The sequence below is a fragment of the Lissotriton vulgaris genome, chromosome 5 (assembly GCF_964263255.1).
Source record: "Lissotriton vulgaris chromosome 5, aLisVul1.2, whole genome shotgun sequence".
Taxonomy (NCBI): Eukaryota; Metazoa; Chordata; class Amphibia; order Caudata; family Salamandridae; genus Lissotriton; species Lissotriton vulgaris.
The window spans coordinates 480,951,493-480,972,276 of record NC_141693.1 but is presented as its reverse complement, the minus strand read 5'-3'; the positions used below and the strand labels follow the sequence as shown (position 1 = coordinate 480,972,276).

Below are 20,784 nucleotides of genomic sequence, written 5' to 3'. Positions count from 1 at the left end.
ATATATGAAAAACATGCAAGATTCAGAGGCATGAGAGGTTGAAGCAACAGTCAAAAAAGAAGGCAGATAAAAAAAAAACAACAGTATGTAAGATTGGAAGATACAGGATAAAGGTCTCAGACAGCATAGGTTTTAATAAAATGCCAGATCACACCATTAAGCCCCTTAGGAGTTCAAGTGGCTGAAAATTCTGGATGCGGCCAGGAAGATAGTTACTGTCCCCTTCGTAATTTGCAAAGTTAGCAGAATCACAATGGACCTGTCAAGTTTCCCACCTTGAAAAATCTTAGGGGGCCCCAGCAGAGAAAGATGAAGAATTACCCTGGGAATTGGATTCAGAATTAGTGATTCTCCCAGTAATTCCTCATTCCTCAGGACATTCTCAACATTCAACCGACATCTCTGTTAAATTCACACCCAGATGTTAACAGAACCCCTTGTACTGTTAACTCAAGGAGTGCAGAATTAACACTCCAGAAACCAGGCACTTAATGGAGTGAGACCCTTGTACATGGATGCACAATTAAACGCTTTCACGATGAATACTTCTGCATACTCAATGGTGGCTAAACACAGTTTAAAAGTATTTTAGATTTAGCAAAACATTAGGCAACAGGTAATACCACCAACAGGGCCAGAATAAAATGAAATACTAACACCATAAATGCCCCTTCCCAAGATTGTAATGAAAGTATCAATAATCAAATAATATTTAGACTGTATAGTCCACTACAGTGTTTAATCTTCCACAGTTACATTTCGTAAAGTGTTGTTTATTAGAATATATTTTTTAAACAAATAGCTTTGAGCAATGCCGCTCTCAACCAAGCTTTCTTTGTTTATTGTTTCTTCACTGTCCTGAAATTTAATAAAGAGATTTGAACCATAAAAAAATATCTTGAAGGATAGCTTCTAGTATCCAGTAAACATGTTACTAAATATAATGTTTTTGTTGTTTTTTTACCTGTGGAATGCGATCAATTTCCAAAGGTTTTTCAAATAGGTGTCAAAGATTAGAATCCACACTTCAAATCCCAGGATCTAAACATATATAAGTACAACTGTTTCTAATTTTTAGGAACATTGACATGACCCTTATTAGCTATTTCTAAAGTTTTAGGGCCCGAATCTCAAATGTAAAGTGAGACGAAAGTCTAACTTTACGACTTTGGGTATTCATAAAGGGCATTTACTACTCCGAAATCCCCTTTGTGAATACCAAATGTCAGACTTTATGACTTTCAGTATTCACAAAGGACATATCCAGGCATTTACTACTTGTAAATGCCCTTTGTGAATACCGAAAATCAAACTTTTCTCGAACTTTATGACTTTTGGTATTCACAAAGAGCATTTACGAGTAGTAAATGCCCTTTGTGAATACAAAAAGTCATAACGTTAGACTTTCGTCTCACTTTACCTTTGTTAATCTGGCCCTTAGACTGTTTATTTATTTTCCTTCTATGACCATCTATTGGATCATAGTGTGGATTCCTTTAGAATACACCTGGGCAGCCGCGAGAGGGAATGAAAGATTTCATGTTTTTGGTTGCCCTTCATGGTATTTAACCATAAATGTAGTCGGCCCATAAAGAACTAGCAGTCACCTCAGAGGCGCACCTAACAGTACAGAAGGAATCGCCTGATGTCCAGAAAGTGCAACTCTCTAGGTTAGAGTACTGGTTTTCTTCTATCTTGTAATGATTTAAGTGTGTGATCAAAATTCTTCTCTTGATCAAGCTGGCCCCAGAGGATAGTCTCAATATGTACTGTGGCAGACAAGGCACATAGCTGTCACATATATTGTAGAATGATTCCTCTTTCAGGCAGTCCAGTCTGATTGTTCTGTAAATGACTGCTGGAACATTTACAGGAAATGTTTGATGATTACAGGATTTCACCATTGGAACAGGTAAGAATCCACAGAGGTGTGGGAATTCAGGGCTCATGTTTCATGTTTTACTCATGTTTCATGCTTACCTAATTTCTAAGCAGGTCGGAAGACCAGGTCAGAAAGCAGATCTCCATTGTGATGGGCATCAATGGTACTGCTAGTAGATCCCATATGTCTTTGTAGGTCTTTTTGTGGTTGAAACAGATGGCTATGTGGACCGACAAGCATTGTCGTCACTAATGATAAACTTTAAGAATGAGATGCTGGGCATAATGGTCCATGGGCATTAAAAAGCGCCAATTTAAAAAAATAAAAAAGGAGCTGTGTGCATTGCCTTCTGAAGTTTAATTTACACCTAGCTGAACTGTCATAAACATTAGATACATTTCTGACTTCCCTCAATGGTGGGTTGTTCTTTATTGCGGTTCCAATTCATACCAAAAATAAGTTTTGGGCCATCACCCTACTGGCCCACAAAGGCCAACTACCAATACTTTGTGGAAATCAAGTAATCATATATCTAAATTAGACAATTGAAAAAGACTTTGTTAAAGGTAAATTATGTTACTGTTACTCATATGGTAGTTTTCATAAACCTTTGGAAATTTCCCGAAAAATGACATTTAGAGCGATGTGATATGGTTACACTGCAAAGCCGAATGGCGACTGAGTTTTCCCTGTTAAGGTAAAATGTACAAACAAAAGATCACAGAGTTGACATACTCTGCTTGTGACCTGACACATGGCATTAATGATATTGCATATGCAACCTATGTATGCATGTATGAATGTGATATCTACATAGAGTGCACCTCACAAAATGCAGCACAGAGCTGTGCCGGATCAAAGACAAGGATACAGTCAACAAGTGATTTGAGAAGTAGCTACTTTGAGGACTGTAACTGTATCTGTATGTTCTTTAAAGAGGTGCATATTCAACTCTTTCATGAATAGTAGGGTTTTGGTGGTCCTGATGTCTGAGTGGATGTTGCTCCAGATCCTCAGTGATGATGTTTCAAATTACATCATTCAGGACCTCATTGATGATACTGAAAATAGAACGAATGAATGAGGATAATATGTGGTATTGATTGTATGCATGGCCCCTATATGGACATAACCCAATGCTCACATACCTTTGGTCATGTGCAGAACTGATCAAACTTATGGCCTGAATTCTGGTCATATCCCAGGTTTAGTCCCATGAGGATAAAACTCACCATGGATGCCCTTGGCTGTGAGCAACAAGAGATGGGTGCAAAATCTGGACTTAGACCAAGCCCAGCATCAACCCCCGTCTCACCCAAACTAGCTGCATATGGCCTTTGTCTGTGTGCAGCAATCTCCTATTGCAGGGGAGTGCCTACAGTAGGCCCCGCACTCAGGGCCATCCCGCCAAACAAGACACATGTTATGATATGTTATGGGTTATTTATAGAGCGCACGATCACCAGGTAGGTCTTTTGGCGCAGGGTAATGAAAAGTCAAGGTTCTCTACTATTTATAAGCCTGTGTAAACAACCACGTCTTTAGAAGTTGCCTAAATTTGGTGTAGACAGATGCCTGCCTCATTTTCAACGGAAGTGTGTTCCAGAGGCGAGGGGCTGTGATAAAGAACCTACGAACTCCAATCAAGAGTTTCTTGTAGGTGGGGGTAACCAAGAAGTGAAGGTGACTTGATCACAGTTCTCTCGTCGGACAATATTTTACAATGCGAGTTTTCACAAAGTCTGGGCATCTCAAATGCAGTGCCTTGAACACCATGCAGCATGCCTTAAATCTGTATCTCTGTGCCACCAGCAGCCAATGGAGGTCCCTAGTCATCTACGTGATAGAACCCCCTCTTGGAAGCTGAACTATCAGCCTAGCAGCCCGGTTTTGCAATAACTCAAGCTTACGCAAGAGGGATTTCGAGAGGTCCAGATAGAGAGAGTTTGCGTAGTCCAGTCTGGACATAACCAGTGCCAGGATAACTCGGATAAGGGCCTCTCTCGTCAGGAATTTCCTAATATTTTTTATCTGGCGTAGTTGCAGGAAACAAGCCGAGGTCACTGCACTGATCTGCTGTTTACATGATAGATCCTCGTCGATGACTATCTCAGTTTTGTCTGAGTTAAGTTTCAGTTGGTTATCATGTTGCCTGAGGACACCCAGAGTAACCTAATGTTGAGGGGCTGGACCAGCCCCCACCTAAACACACGTGCATCTGTGGGCTAGGCTCAGGTCTTGGCCTCTGGCATGACTCTATGCTCAGCCCTTGTGTGTTAAACCACAACACACATGGCCTTGCACCATGTCCAGCAGGAATTGTGCTCTGCCACCACCCAACCAAAGGTGCTACACCTGACCACTGGCCATGTTTGACAGGCAGTCGGTGCACACACGTCAGCAGCCGGACACAATGTCCAGCCACGTCTCACCAAACCACCTGACACATCCTTCAGCCATGTGCTGTGACATCAGGCACAAAGCTGTGCCAGTCACTGTTGCACCTAAACCATTGGGCTCTTAACACAGGGCTTAACCTAAAGCCAGGCCATGATCCCATGCCTCCCAAAGCAGCAGTGCCCTGCACCTGGCTGTCGTTCATACAGTCCTCGCTGTGCCACTGCACTGTGGATTTTCTATTTTTCAACATCTGTGAGCAGTTCTGCACAAGCAGATTCAACACAAAATCCATTTGCAGAGTCATGAATACTGCAACAAAAAACAGGTTTCTTTTATGAGTAGTATCTACCCACATCGTCCTTGGAGTTAAGCACAGTCTCTTTCTTTCAGACAGCAGGCTAAGCTTCATGGCACATCTTCGAGTGATAGCCACTGCAACAAAACCTATTTGTCTAATTGGATTTATTGTTGAAAATTTGTTTGCCGATTTAACAACTCCAAGGTGACAGTTTAACTGTCAGGATATCTCAATATGTTTTTTTCACCACATCTAATACATTGTTTCTGTCTTTTAAAAAAAGGCTTCATGGACTTTCACAAACTCAAAAACGGATTGTGAGTTGGCACAGACCCCTTCACATCCTCCAACCTTCTAAAATCCACCCAGGCATTTTGCTGCAGAATCAAAAGTTTTTAGGACCTCTTCTATAACCACCCTCCTTTATACATCGTCAAATATCTCTCAGAGGAATGAGTGCAGATGGATCAAACTCAATGAAGGTTTTGTGCCATTTCTCATTATATACTTTATATGTATATTATATGTTTTACATATAATCGTATATATACTTACATATAGCCACTGGTACATTTGCCTTTGGTGCACCGATTCCCTGATTAGGGCAATGTAAATGTGGAGCCACTCCAAGTCAAATGATCCAGATATCCTATAAAGGATTGACACCGGACTCAGTAGGAAGTGTGATTGCAAATGTAATTCATATGCAAAGATAAGGAAGCAATCAAACGGTCTTGCTCATGGGTGCTGCAGATCTGGTTTTCTTAAGTATTTAAGGTTAACCTTGCAATGCACACAAAGTTCATTCACATGTGTCCAATTTCAATTCCATATATCATCATTAAGCATTACATTTCTGATTTCCATTACCACAAGGAAAGATTATGGTAAATGTGTTTGATTTTATTATCTTTTTATTTTAAACTAGCTGTACCCGGCCACGTGTTGCTGTGGCTCAGTCTGGTTAAATGGAAGAGAAAGAAAATAGTAAGCACACGTTTCTAATATGTTTAATTTCACATTGCTTGTGGGTATACAATATGTTTTTGTCCATCCTAATATATGTAGACTATTGTCTATATGTGTTCCTAGTATTTTTGCACAGCAACCAAATCAATAGGGTCTGTTCGGGTTGCAAAGTGAACCAACTCCTCCCCCCTCCCTCCACCCACTTCCCGGTCTGCCATCCTGACACCAACTGTCCATACTAATATATGTAGACTATTGTCTATATGCGTCCCTCGTATTTGTTGCGCAGCAACCAAATCAATAGGGTCTGTTCAGCCTTTCGATTAAAAACACGTACATATTGGACACACGCATATTCGAATCCAACGTTGTGTATATATAAACACGCGCTAATGTTGCAAAGTGAACCAACTCCTCCCTCCTCCATACACCCACTTCCTTGTCTGCCATCCTGACACCAACTGTCCATCCTAATCTATTTAGACTATTGTCTCTATGCGTCCTTTCTTAATGTTGCAAAGTGAACCAACTCCTCCCCCCTCCCTCCACCCACTTTCCGGTTTGCCATCCTAACACCAACTGTCCATCCTACTATATGTAGACTACTGTCTATATGCATCCCTTGTATTTGTTGCGTAGCAATCAAATCAATAGGTCTGTTCAGCCTTTCGATTAAAAACACGCACGTATTGGACACACGCGTATTCGAATCCAACGTTGTGTATATATAAACACGCGCTAATGTTGCAAAGTGAACCAACTCCTCCCTCCTCCATACACCCACTTCCTTGTCTGCCATCCTGACACCAACTGTCCATCCTAATATATGTGGACTATTGTTTCTATGCGTCCTTTCTTGATGTTGCCAAGTGAACCAACTCCGACCCCCTCCCTCCACTCACTTCCCGGTCTGACGCGCTAATGTTGCAAAGTGATCCAACTCCTCCCCCCTCCCTCCACCAACTTCCCAGTCTGCTATCCTGATACCGCCTGCCCATCCCAATCTATTTAGACTATTGTGTCTATGCGTCCTTTCTTAATGTTGCAAAGTGAACCAATTCCTCCCCCTCCCTCCACCCACTTCCCGAACTGCCATCCTGACACCAACTGTCCATCCTAATATATGTAGACTATTGTCTATATGCGCCCCTTGTATTTGTTGCACAGCAACCAAATCAATAGGGTCTGTTTGACCTTTCGATTAAAAACACACGCGTATTGGACACACGTGTATTTGAATCCAACGTTGTGTATATATAAGCACGCGCTAATGTTGCCAAGTGAACCAACTCCTCCCCCCTCCCTCCACTCACTTCCCGGTCTGACGCGCTAATGTTGCAAAGTGATCCAACTCCTCCCCCCTCCCTCCACCAACTTCCCAGTCTGCTATCCTGATACCACCTGTCCATCCCAATCTATTTAGACTATTGTGTCTATGCGTCCTTTCTTAATGTTGCAAAGTGAACCAACTCCTCCCCCTCCCTCCACCCACTTCCCGAACTGCCATCCTGACACCAACTGTCCATCCTAATATATGTAGACTATTGTCTATATGCGCCCCTTGTATTTGTTGCACAGCAACCAAATCAATAGGGTCTGTTTGGCCTTTCGATTAAAAACACAAGCGTATTGGACACACGTGTATTTGAATCCAACGTTGAGTATATATAAACACGCGCTAATTTTGCAAAGTGAACCAACTCCTCCCACTTCCTGGTCTGCCATCCTGACACCAACTGTCCATCCTAATATATGTAGACTATTGTTTCTATGCGTCCTTTCTTAATGTTGCCAAGTGAACCAACTCCTCCCCCCTCCCTCCACACACTTCCCGGTCTGACGCGCTAATGTTGCAAAGTGATCCAACTCCTCCCCCCTCCCTCCACCCACTTCCCAGTCTGCCATCCTGACACCAACTGTCCATCCTAATCTATTTAGACTATTGTCTCTATGCGTCGTTTCTTAATGTTGCAAAGTGAACCAACTCCTCCCCCCCCTCCACCCACTTCTCGGTCTGCCATCCTGACACCAACTGTCCATCCTAATATATGTAGACTATTGTCTATATGTGTCCCTTGTATTTGTTGCGCAGCAACCAAATCAATAGGGTCTGTTCGGCCTTTCGATTAAAAACACGCGTGCATTGGAAACGCATGTATTTGAAACCAAGGTTGTGTATATATAAACATGCACTAATGTTGCAAAATGGACAAACTCCTCCCCCCTCCCTCCACCCACTTCCCGGTCTGCCATCCTGACACCAATTGTCCATCCTAATATATGTAGACTATTGTCTTTATGCGTCCTTTCTTAATGTTGCCAAGTGAACCAACTCCTCCCCCCTCCCTCCATCCACTTCCCGGTATGCCATCCTGACCCCACTGTCCATCCTAATATATGTAGACTATTGTCTCTATGCATCTATTGTAGATGTTGCGCAGCAACCCAATCGATAGGGTCTGTTCGTCCTTTAGATTAAAAACATGCGCGTATTTGACATGCGCGTATTCTAATACAACGCTGTGTATATATAAACACACACTTATTTGAATTCAACATTGTGTCAAAATTTCAAATCAATCGGTGAAGAACTTTCGTAGATTTAAGATTTTTATCAAATGCACGTTGACATTTTTATGTGTCTGTGCTTTCGATTAAAAACACACGCATATTCGAATCCAACGTTGTGTATATAAAAAAAATGCGCGTATTCGAATGCAATGTTGTGTCAAAATTTCAAAGCAATCAATGAAGAACTTTCGGAGATTAAAGATTTTGAACAAACGAATAGTTACATTTTTATTTACATAGATCTACAAAGTTCATCATCTTGATTGAACCCCCTCTGTTAATGTGCCTAATAAAATTACATTGACTCTGCCTCTTCTACATCTCACAATGAAAATCAGATACGGGATGTCGGAGCTCCAGGTCCAGATGGCTCTACAGTCAATTTTTAAAAATGCTTTGCTCGGACGCTTTTCTCCTTGCTCCACAAGGTTTACGAAGAGAAGATTCTGGAGTGGGGCGTGTCCCCCGCGAAGTCTGAATCAACTATCTTTAAACCAGGTAAAGAGCGAAGCGATGGCATTGACCAATCTCCCACCTCAATATCGATGCAAAAACGTATTCTAAAATGGCACTGCTGCGAAAACAGACACTGATGGGAGAATTGGTACATCCCAGCCAATCAGGCTTCATAAAAGAATGTCAGGTGAGAATAAAACACACAAAAAATCCCTTCCCCTCTTGGGTAAGAACCAAACAATCTATCATAGTTATCCTGGACACTGAAAAAGCATTTGAAAGGCTCAACTGGGATATTGTGAGCGACACGCTGAAAGCAGCAAGGGTGAGAAATAACTTTCTACATTGGGAACTAGATGGCTATCATAGGCCCTGGGCTAAGAACAGGGTCAATTGGCTCCACTCCCAGCGGGTGAACATAAACAGGGTTACAAGGCAGGGGTGTCTCCATCACCCTTACTTTTTGCCCTTACCCTAGAGCCCCTTGCACAGAGTATCTAAGGTAACCTCAGTAATAAAGAAAACCAATTTAGCACACAGGATATAAAGTTGACTATGATTGCGGAGGACGTCCTGCTCTCACCCACAGATCCCCTCCGTGACCTCTTCCTCGAGCTGAACGAACTCTAAGCATTCTAAAAGGTCTTGTTTTTTTAAATAATTGTCACCCTTTCAGAATTCCGAAATATCTTGACTCCTAGAGCCACAATGATAGAGGCTGAACCCCCTGAAGTGGCAGTCTTTAATATCAACCATCTGGGCTTGTGCCTAGCTTCCACCCTGACCAAGACCAAAGGACTTTGTCTCCACAGACCAAACAGTGGGGTGAAAACTGAGTTAACTAGTTGAAAATAAAAACCAACGTCACTTCTGGGTAGAACTGCATTGTATAAAATATCCATTTTGTCCAGGATCCTCTACATTATTTAAAATCTGATTCTTAATATCCCCAGAGACCTTCAGTCTCTGTGTTACTGACATATATGGCAGGGTAAAGAGGAGAAGCTCTCTAGGTGGCAATGCACTTTACGGCCAGGGGAGGGCTGGGAATTCATGATTTATCCCATTACTAAGTGCAGCCCACTTGTGGTTCTCAGTACATTGAATATAAAGGGAGACCAAAAAGGAATGATGTATGATTAACCACACTTTAGAAGGGGGTTGCTCTAGGAGGTTGCCTGGCAACCCATAGCCCAGCGAAGGAATTCACTCTACAAACCACGAGGGCCACTTTCGACATCTGGGACACAACAGTGGTCAGACATGGGCTGATTTGTTTCCCGTCACCCTTCACCCCATCACTGGGCAAATGCAGAAATTATTCCAGGGCTGAACAGAGCCTCTTATCAAAAATAGCTAGAGACTTGGTGTAAGCTACTGAGGGACATGTTTGACCATGAGAGACTCAAGGCCTCTTTGGTTGCTCAATATTAGATTCAAACAAGGAGCTATCAGAACCCTAAATCCTTTCAATGTGTATCTGTTGACTTGCACAGACAGGCCACCTTCAAAATGTACAATATGTTACACCTTAGATGGGGGAATCAGAAATTCACATTTAAGCATGCCCTGGGAAAAAGAAGCGCACATTACACTTGACCGGGAGCAGTCAGGCAATATACTGCAGTGGCTAATAATTTTGCTTCCTTTGCTGGGGGTAGGGAAACCCTGGTTAAAATCCTGTATTGGTGGCATTACACTCTAACACATTTGGTAAGAATAAGGAAGGGAGGAAGCCTATCTGGAGAGGTTGCGGGGATCAGGGGATTCAAACTCACATACTTTGGTCCGGTCCCAGGCTGCAACCTTTTTAGAACGCAGTGTTGGCTACCACAGAACAAATCACCGGTTCAGACCTAGCACGTTGCCCCAAAGTGATATTACTAACTTGTCTGGCCACATACATCTATTCTGTTTATGGTAACCAGGGCCGGCTCATTTCTCAGCTTATACTGGCTGCTCAACAAATGCTCCTTACTTTCTGGAGCCAGCAGTTAATCCAATTGTAACATAAATGAGTAGAAAAGCTGCGGTGGATTTTAGGAAAGGAAAAGCTCCCTAAAGAGGCAAGAGAAGGAAAAGACTTAACACAACAATAGAGTTGCCTCCTGGACTTCTTACGCAAAGACTGCAGAGAACTCTTAAGTCCAAAGAGTCTAAGGGTTTTAAAGATCTTATGCAATTCTAAACTTGACAACTACCATTGTACAGTTCTGCAACAGCAAAATAATGAATCTTGTTCAACACGTGGATAACCCCTGGATGTAGAGGTGTGGCTAGGATGAGAGTGAGGTGGGCTATGGGGGAAGTGTCAGGTGAGGAAGAAGGGAAGGATTCAAGGGGGAGTGGTGCACGAGTTGGGGTAAGGGGAACATTCTATTGCCTTTTTTCTCCATTTTCTTTTATTAGCCAACTTCCAGCGACTGTTATAGAAATAAAGGTCAATGCCTATAAAGATATATTCAAAGCAATATACATTTTGTAATACTCCCAGTTGGCTCCTCTAATTTTTCTCTAATTATTCCCAATTTTTTGTCAGTATTTTGGGATTTTTCTGGAGCCTCTTTGGAATGCATTGAAATCACTCGGATTTTTAGAGGTATTATCAGTCTCACAAATTGCCTTCTCGTTTTTCATAATTGGCAGACCTTTCCTATTTTGCATTCAAATATTGACACATCCATATTGATGCCAGCCGAGGGAGAACCGTGCTGTTGAAATCTTTGTATGTTTTGGCTGCATTTTTTAACTCTCTGGAGGAGGAAAAATCACTTTTGCTAAGCAAGAATTCTCCAAATTAGATTTCTTTGCTGGAAAGTGGCAGCATGTAAAAAGTGGTTTGTTGCCGTGGCGTTGTGATATAAAGCAGTCTGCATCTGTCCACCTGCCCCCAAACACTTCTATGTCCAGGAACACTACTCGAGATTCACTCACTCACTGCATCTGTGAACCTCAGATTACACTTATTGTTGTTCAATACTTTTAAATACTCACAAAATTCCTTTGCAGAGCCACCCCAAATTATCACCACATCATCAATGAATCTGTTCAACAGTATTATATTTCCAGCGTGGTGTCATGGCCACCACATGCAATTTCTTTGCCCAGCAGCCCATTCTGAGGTTCTGGATGTAATGCCTGTGAATACTTCCTCAAAGAAACACCGAATTCTGGCAACTTAATAAAATGTTGTTATAAATTATAGAGATCTGCTTAAAAAAAACAAATTCTTCTCCTTGAATGTTAAGACTCATCATAAACAGGGAACATGACTTTCTTTCTCAGTGAGAAAGACAATGGCCTGGTGGGAACTGAAATACAAGTAACTACAATACATTTACTTCCTTTGGAATATAAAAATGGAGAAAGAAAGAGGCGGCAACATGGAGAATAACTGAGTCAGTTGGAGTTAAAGTACATAATTTCATTAGGCACAAAGACACTGAGGGACCATGATGAAGTTCTTTTTAACATATAAATAAACAAGCGCCACTAGATCAGCTGATTCTATTGCTGGACAAAGGGTCCCTTGGCTTAGAACAAATTTCAAAAACTGTCTCACCGAAGTTATCCTGTGGATACAATCAAACCATCTAAACGTAACACAGATAAACAGAAGTAGAGGACACTATTCCAACTGCTTTAGTAATAACCGCATCTTTCTAATGAGAACTGCATTTACCAGCATTATATCTTGACATCGTCATCATAGGTTTCAGCAGCAAAACCCTTACCAGTGAGAGTTAATCATTGATGATCAGGATATTAATTACATGGACTAATCATGATTAATGTGGAAAAATAAAAATTCATTAGAAATTATCTATTGAAATTGTGTGAAAATGAATTAATCAAGAGTACTGCTGAATATTTTGGAATACACCACAATGTTTTTCGAACACAGCACAATCTGTGGTTCACTAAGTGAAACTAAAACACCTGGAGTGAACACTTTATTGTTTTAATTACTCACAATGGGACAATCAGATGTGCGTTTGGACAGAGACTGGGTGTGTTATGTTAACAATCATGATTGAGGATCATTATATTGACATAAGTTATATCTGCAATGCCCATCACCCAGTACTGTACCAGCTTATAAATCGGCCATCTCTAAATTGACATGCATGGAATAACTGAAGGGATCTGCCACATACTGTTGACTAATTGGAGGATACTAATTTGAACAACCACTGCAGCCATCAAATATCTACATACCATGACTGCTTCTTTTTGCAGCTCATAATGATGATCAAATAGGAGATGATAGTAACAAAGGTCCCAACCATGCTGCTCCACGGTGCAGCATGATGCCTATGTAGGCATGAAACACTAGGGTATAACCTGATTACTATTGTTGCAAGGGGCTGGGGGAGCCAGTGAAATCAACAGGTCTCAGAAATGCCCCTTGCTGCCCGTGCCTATGTAGGCATACGCTTCAGAGCCCCACATAGAGGTCTTTACCGCTAGATACATATTACAATACAATAGAAATTGTTGAGCAAAGCAATTCTTGATGATATCTGGAACTGAAATTGAATAACATGGGGAAGCCACATACAGGAATTGGTGTAAGACTACATTACCCACAAGGCTCTGTGAATGAACTCTGCATGTGTCATGAGGGTAACCTTAAATGAAAGGGAAAACAGATTTGCAGGAACTGTGAGAAAGACAGTTGTGCATTGTGCACCTGTGTGTGTGTGCGTGTGGGGGTGTTTGTGTGCGTGTGGGGGTGTTTGTGTGCGTGTGGGGGTGTTTGTGTGTGTGTGTGGGTGTGTGTGTGCAGGCATGTGTGTGTGTTTTAAGATATTGCCTAAATATATCAGCCTATATAGATAATTTATTAAAGTTTATATTTAAAATGGTTTCTTTTTTAAATCAATATCTCCATGATCAGACATGTTAAACACTAATGTTGGCTACCAAGTGTCAACAGCATTACAGGAGACAATGACATTGCATGCTAGGAAGACCTGGGTGTCTCTCCCTGTTAAGCTAGTTCATTACATTATAGGGCCTCCTGCGGATCTTTTAAAGTTAAATGATTCTACATGGTAATCATAGACTAGTTAAGAGATTAAACATGGTGTAAAGTGTTTCAGAACATGAGAAAATTGGCTGGTAAAATGGATCTAGAAGTTAAAATGCATGTAGGCATGATTACTTGAAATCTACAAAGCATGAAAATAGAAGAAAAACTGGAGTCAGTGTATCAATGAGCTCAAGCATTCCCCCTCTATAGGCACAGGCTTTGTAATTTGTATTTTCTGCACTTACTCTCTTGTTCCTGCAGGCAGTGGGCGAGGGCTCCATCTTCACGGACTGAAAAATCTCTTCGCACTGAAAGGAAAAAGGATAACTCATCAGAAAACTTAAGGTTTCTTATCATTTGGAACAGCTCTTTGTTGCTTTTCCTTTCATACAGTGAAGGAGGAACTTCTGCAGATGGAGTCTCCTTCAGAACTGTAAATTCCTCTAGAAATCCGAGGATTTCCCATTACCACCCACCTCTAAATAAAATCCCAATTCATCCTTTCTCATACAAAGTCTTTAGTTACTTCATCAGTTGACCATTCACAAATGGGTTGGCAGGATACTTCAGTGGGTAAATGTCTCTGCAACAGTTATCTTGGTGCAATTTGTTCAATGGCAAGTTTGAAATCTACTAGGACAGGATTAACATTCTTAATTTATTTTTTTTTTAAAACCAGCACATTACGAAAGTCAAGGAAATGAGTATCAATATTTTGATAACACCTGTTTTTAGGTTGAGCCTGGGCAGCGCATGCACTGCTCTGCGAAGCATGCTGTATCGAGGCAGTGACTTGAAGCTCCACCCACATTCTTCATTGGCTTGAGTCATTGTACACTGTAAACTGTGCCTGTTCATTGGTCATAATGCTTAGTAGTCCCTCCTTAGTACCGCTTTGTCTCATTCTGTAACCTTCCATGGTGACCCCCTGTTACGTGTGTTGTTGCTCGGTAGGCTTTAATTACAGCCTCCGAGCACTATTTTCTCAAACAGCTTTGTCCTGCACAAGCTCTCTACTAATACTGTTTTTAATTTTCATAGCACGCAGTTGCAATGCAATAGGTCTGGCATTTGCAAAAGTTTAAGCTATTGGCATTATAAATTACAATGTCTTTTATTTTCTGTTTAAAAACAACACATAAATAAGAGGCAATGGGCCAGATATAGGTAAAAGCAGTTTTGCAAATTCTTAATAGCAATTTTAGGGAATCGCTATTAAGGACTCGCAGGATGCCATGCAGGTAGGAATCGCAATATTTTTGGGGATTTCTTAATATTCCCTAATGGAGAATTGCAAATTGCGATTCGCAATCAAGGAATACCTTCCCATTCATTCCTATGGGCCTCTACTGCGCACACAACTTGCGAGTACCCAATAGGTACTCGCAAATTGCCTGCGCAATTTCAAGGGTACAAGGGCTCCAGAGGGACACCCTGTGGCACCCCTGAAATGTGCATATGTGCACATGTGGCGAACATATATGCCCTAAGGGCATGAATCTGTGCCACATGGCACTTTTAAAAAAGCAAAAAGAGTGCTTTTTTAAAGGAAATCGCAAATTACTGCCAACTTGCAGTTGGTGGTAATTTGCGATTCCTTAAGACAATATTGCAATTTGCAAAGCCTACTAGCATAGCATTTAGGGAATCTCAAATTGCGATTCTCTAAATGCTTACGCAAAATAAGGAATCGCAATTTTAGCGATTCCTTATTTTGCGAGTAGGTATTTGCCCTTCTACATTGGACAAAGCTGAATTGCGATCGCAAACGCCTAAATTTACAGAATTTTAGCGTTTGCGATCGCAATTTGGCTTCCTACATCTGGCCCATTGTCATTTACAATTCCAATAGCTCAAACTCTAATAAATGCAAGACCTATTGTATTGCAAATGCTTGTTTTTACCTAGTTCGAAGTATTGGGGCAACTCAAACTGTTAAAGAGCAAGCTATTGTAATCAAAGAAAGTATTTCTACTTAACATCTTTGCAATGTGTGTAGTCACAGCCCTACTAGAATGAATTTTGACCCTATAGTACAAGAGAGGGCTGAGGTCAACTCTTTACAGTTCGTAATGAGATGACCCCCCACATATACAATTTGCTGTAAGATACATTTTAAGCAGAATTGATCAAATATTGACTGTATGCAAAAGATGTTATAGGCCGTTTTAAATAAAAAGTAACTAGATATTCCAAAACCCCAGCATATAAAGCACTGCAGCATGGCTAAATCAATATCACAGCGGCATGAATAACACTAACGCCAGGCAATCTTACACAGTGCTTCCGTATGTAATTCCCCACAGGCAGCAAGTATTAACCCTGTATGCCAAGCACCCGAGTAAGGCTACCTTACACAGTGATCCAGTATGTAATGCACCACAGGCGGCATGTTTTAACCCTGCATGCCAAGCACCTGTGTAAGGCTACCTTACACAGTGCGTCAATATGTAATGCACCACAGGCAGCAAGTATTAACCCTGCATGCCAAGCACCTGCGTCAGGCTACCTTACACAGTGCTCCAGTATGTAATGCACCACAGGCGGCAAGTATTAACCCTGCATGCCAAGCACCTGCGTCAGGCTACCTTTCACAGTGCTCCAGTATGTAATGCACCATAGGCAGGCAGTATTACCCCAGTATGCCAAGTACCCGCCTGAGGCTACCTTACACAGTGCTGCAGTATGTAATGCATTGCAGGCAGCGAGTATTTCCCAAGTATGCCAAGCACCCGCGTCAGGCTACCTTACACAGTGCCCCAGTACCACAGGGAAGCAGTATTATTGCAGTATGCGAGGGACCCACGTCATGCTACCTTAGACAGTGCTCCAGTATGGGATGCACCGCAGGCAGCCAGTATTACTCTGTATGCTAGGCACCCCTGCCAGACTACCTTACAAAGTGCCCCAGTATGTAATGATATGATATGATATGATATAGTTTTTGTAAAGCTCTGCTTACACTCCAAGGAGCTTCTTGGCGCTAATGATAAGAGTGTCATCGGAAAGAAAGAGGGAAAGTGCTGGCAAAAAAGGGGGGGGGGGAGTGGGGGGGGTAAGTGCTGAAACTAAAAAGAGTTAAGTTAGATTAGTTTTAGAACTAACGTGTAATGCACCGCCGGGTGCCCGTATCACCCCAGCAAGCAAGGCACCAACGCCAGGCTACCTTAGAAAGTACTCCAGTATGGGATGCATCGCAGGCAGCCAAGTATGTAATGTCTTTAACTGTTTACGGAAGAATGTAAAGTACACTGAACGGGTACTGTCCTCGTACGTAAAGCACGACAGATCGGACAGTTTTCACAACGTCCCCATATGTAATTCAACATTATCAGACCAGGCTTATAATGCACCTGTATGTAAAGCAATGTAGCCAGGCCAGTGTTTACAATGCTGTGTATGTAAAGCACAATAGTCAGGCCCCTCCTGGCACAGTATCTATGGAACCATCCCCAGGCCAGTTTACACAATTCCTACCGCATCGTACCTGGTTCAGAACTCATAAAACTTCCAAAATAAATAAAGAATGCCCAAGTATATTAAGCACCATGCTCACTCCAACATCCGTAACATGACAGTGTGCAAGGCAAGGCAAGAGCAGATTAGACAAACATTGCCACCTCCCAGGAACCAGTGGTCTCGTCTCCTGGTGCCAAGGCTGGGCTCGGAGTTTCTTCTTTGTCGTATGGCACAGTGCGGCCTGCGGTGCACTAACAGCGCAGGTGGATCAAGCATCATCAATGTCTGCCCCACTCTGTTTCTCTCCCTCTTAACTTATGGTCCTTCTGTCCTTCTCTCTTTGGTTCCGTGCCGCCTCCTTCTTTCATTGACAACCCCCCCCCATTCTTTGTTTCTCCTTTTGCATTGCTACGCTTCCCTCCCAATTCTATATCACTCCTTTTGCTTTACTCCGTTTTCTCGCTCTTTCACGCTTTTCCAATTTTCCTCCTTTTCTGTTTTCTTCCCTGTTGCCCTCCTATCCTCTGTCTTTGGTTCTCTCTTTCCCTCCTCTCACTCTTTACTTGTCCTCTATCCTTCGGCCTCCCCCTTTCACGCCTGTTTCTTTCTCATTTTATTACCATTTCATTTGTTCTTCATTATATCATTCCTGTCATATTTCTTGTTTTCACCCTCCATTGCCTTCTCTTTTCATCTCTTTTTCGCTCTTATTATCTCACATTCTCCTTTTCTCTTTATCTCCACATCTCTATATCTTGCACCATACCTCCACAATGAGGATTACTGCACATACGTTGAGTGCTTGAGTTAACGTCCCTTTCATGTTCCTCTCATCAGAGAATCGGAGCACCAATTATTTGAGGGTCCATCATAACATAACATGTATTTGTAAAGCGCATGTTCGCCCAGAAAGGGTATCTTGGCGCTGAATAACAGATGTTTATTGTTGCCCAATTCAATGGTATTCATTGTATCGACACCAGAAGGATGAAAGGTTGAGTGGACTCGCCTGCATTTGAACCTTGAGGTCGAACACAAACCCCTACAGTGGGCGCATTAGTCCACTAAGCAACCAGACCAGGTATCCATGGCCGGCCTCCAACACACTGGGAGAGAGGCGTGATGATATCATGCAGATATTTATTCATTTATTTATTTATTGATTTTGAAAGTTTTATATAGCGCGAACAAGATCTTTGCAGATATCAGAGCGCTTTATTTAAAGTTCGGTTGCGCAAAAAGATACTTAGAGACCAGAAACTCCTTACGTGTTACTTTCAGGGCTTAATGGCCAACCCCTCCAACCATGAAAGCTGCCTCCCCAGACCTTAGTATGCTGGAAAATCATCCGGTATCCCAATCACCTTGCAAAACATTGACCATGAGTCCAGTACAGATTAAAGAATTTCTAGAGTGCCAGCCAAAATGACACATTGCCAATTTGGTGCTCCCAGACCCCTAGAATCAATATCTTTTTTAGGCCATTTGGTGCAAGCTCGGTCTGTTGCGTGGCCGTCTGTGGAAGCGCGACTAGTGAGTGGGCTGGAGCAAGTGCCTTAATGCAGCACCAACATCTCGATATTACCTCAGAATAGTGTGTTATACAAGTGGTTTAACCGACAATTACTCAGGCAGTAAGGTAGCAGGGATGCATGGGCCCCGAGGCCCCCATTGGCTGCTGCTAGGTACTAAAACACAGCAATGGTAAAGGGTGCAATGGGCACCTTAGGGCTCTGGTCCAAAGCCCAACTGTGGCAGCTGCATCAATGGAAGCTTCGCCCCTGAACACAAGCTATGGAAACTGTATTCAACTACCCAGGACAATTATAGTTTCTGTTTTTCTGTCGTGTGTGTGCAATTGGTAAGTTAGACATAGAGAAAGACAAATTCCGCTGAGACTGAGAGGCTCTGACGATTTAAAAGACTAGAGCAGCAAACCTTGAGTTACATCAAGCACATCTTAGATGACGAGGAGTAAAAATTTCAGTTGAGCATGTTTTGACGCCAAACACAACTGTCTGATTTGCAGGACCCTCTGCCGCACCTCCCTTCCTCCACTTTGTACTGTATCTGTGGAGTTGCACTAATTTGGCATGAGTGGTTACTTCACGGTAAAGCCATACATAACATTATATGCGCCTGGCCTCTTTGGTGGCCGCACCGGAATGGAAATACAAAGAAATAACCAATATGTTCTCTGACCCCCACACTCCACCACCTTTCACTCCCAAACATGATATAAACTTGGTTCCTTCCACCCTGGCAAGCCTTCCTTTCCCACAAATAGCACACTCATCTCGGCTTCTATTCCTGGACAGTTGGGGGAGGAGGACAGTCCTGAAAGCAGCTCCATTAGCCTACCTAGTTTGACTGGATTTCTAGCATGCTTGCCTCTGTCTTTCCTCGATTTCCCACTGAAGCGGAAGGCCTAGTAGAGAAGAAGGTGGTTGGTCTGACACTGGAGGCAGCAAAGGGCTCATGGTGCCTGCTTCCCACAGCTCAAGGAAGCAATAACAAGCATTGGCATAGCCAATTGGTCTCGCCTTTGGGAGCTTATAAGTGTTTAGTTATCCAGCACAATATCCTTGGTGCAACAACATCAAGTGTTGCATGGCTAAAAACGTATACGGTCCCAAAGGCGAGACCTATTGGCTATGCCAATGCTTGTTTTGAGTGAGTAGCTCGTGCAGGTATGCCACTGTGAGGCAGAGATGCTGCAAGTGATTTTATAGGAGCCCCTGTGACATTGTGCCTCTTCAAAATGTATCTTGGGTCTGGTGTAATACTTCTAGCCCCTATTCCCGTCTACTCGTACCCAATGCATCCTTAAATGTCTCATGTACAGCCGGGGTTGACACTCCTATTACCCCTGCCCTCCAGTGACACTTTACCCATCACAGGGGGTGGTGGAGGACGTGCTGGTGTATGTGGTGGTGGTGTCGGACATGGTGATGGTGGACGTGGTGGTGGTGGACATGGTGGTGGTGGATGTGGTTGACGTGATGGTGGTGGATGTGGTGGTGGACGTGGTGGTGGATGTGGTGGTGGATGTGGTGATGGATGTGGTGGTGGACGTGGTGGTGGATGTGGTGATGGATGTGGATGTGGTGGTGGTGGAGATGGTGGATGTGGTGTTGGTGGGGGTGGTGGTGGTGGACGTGTTGGATGTGGTGGACGTGGAGGTGGTGGACGTGGTGGTGGAGGACGTGGTGGTGGTGGAGGACGTGGTGGTGGTGGAGGACGTTGTGGTGGTGGAGGACGTGGTGGTGGTGGAGGACATGGTGGTGGTAATAGTGGTGGACGTGGTGGTGGATGTGATGGTGGACGTGGTGTTGGCCATGGTGTTGGACGTGGTGGTGGCAGACGTGGTGGTGGAGGACGTGGTGGTGGAGGACGTGGTGGTGGAGGAGGTGGTGGTGGAGGACATGGTGGTGGTGGAGGATGTGGAGGTGGTGGAGGACGTGGTGGACATGGTGGTAAACATGGTGGTGGGCATGGTGGTGGTGGGCGTGGTGGTGGTAGACATGGTGGTGAACGTGGTGGACGTGGTGGTGGTGGTGGTGGATGTAGTGGTGGTGGACATGGTTGATGTGGTGGTGGTGGATGTGGTGGGGGTGGACGTGGTGGTGGACGTGGTGGTGGAAGTGGTGGTGGACATGGTGGTGGTGGACGTGGTGGTGGCGAATGTGGTGGTGGAAGTGGTAGTGGTAGACG

The 20,784-nt window shown here is 43.1% G+C and overlaps 1 protein-coding gene across 1 annotated transcript in view; it reads right to left on the bottom strand.

Moving 5' to 3' along the window:
* LOC147711121 (uncharacterized) overlaps positions 1–20,784 on the bottom strand; it is a 638,193-nt gene that overhangs the window by 351,653 nt on the left and 265,756 nt on the right. The window contains exon 3 of the mRNA XM_086921927.1: positions 13,857–13,919. Coding sequence (XP_086778053.1) covers positions 13,857–13,919 — 63 coding nt within the window. The remainder of the gene's footprint in view (positions 1–13,856; positions 13,920–20,784) is intronic.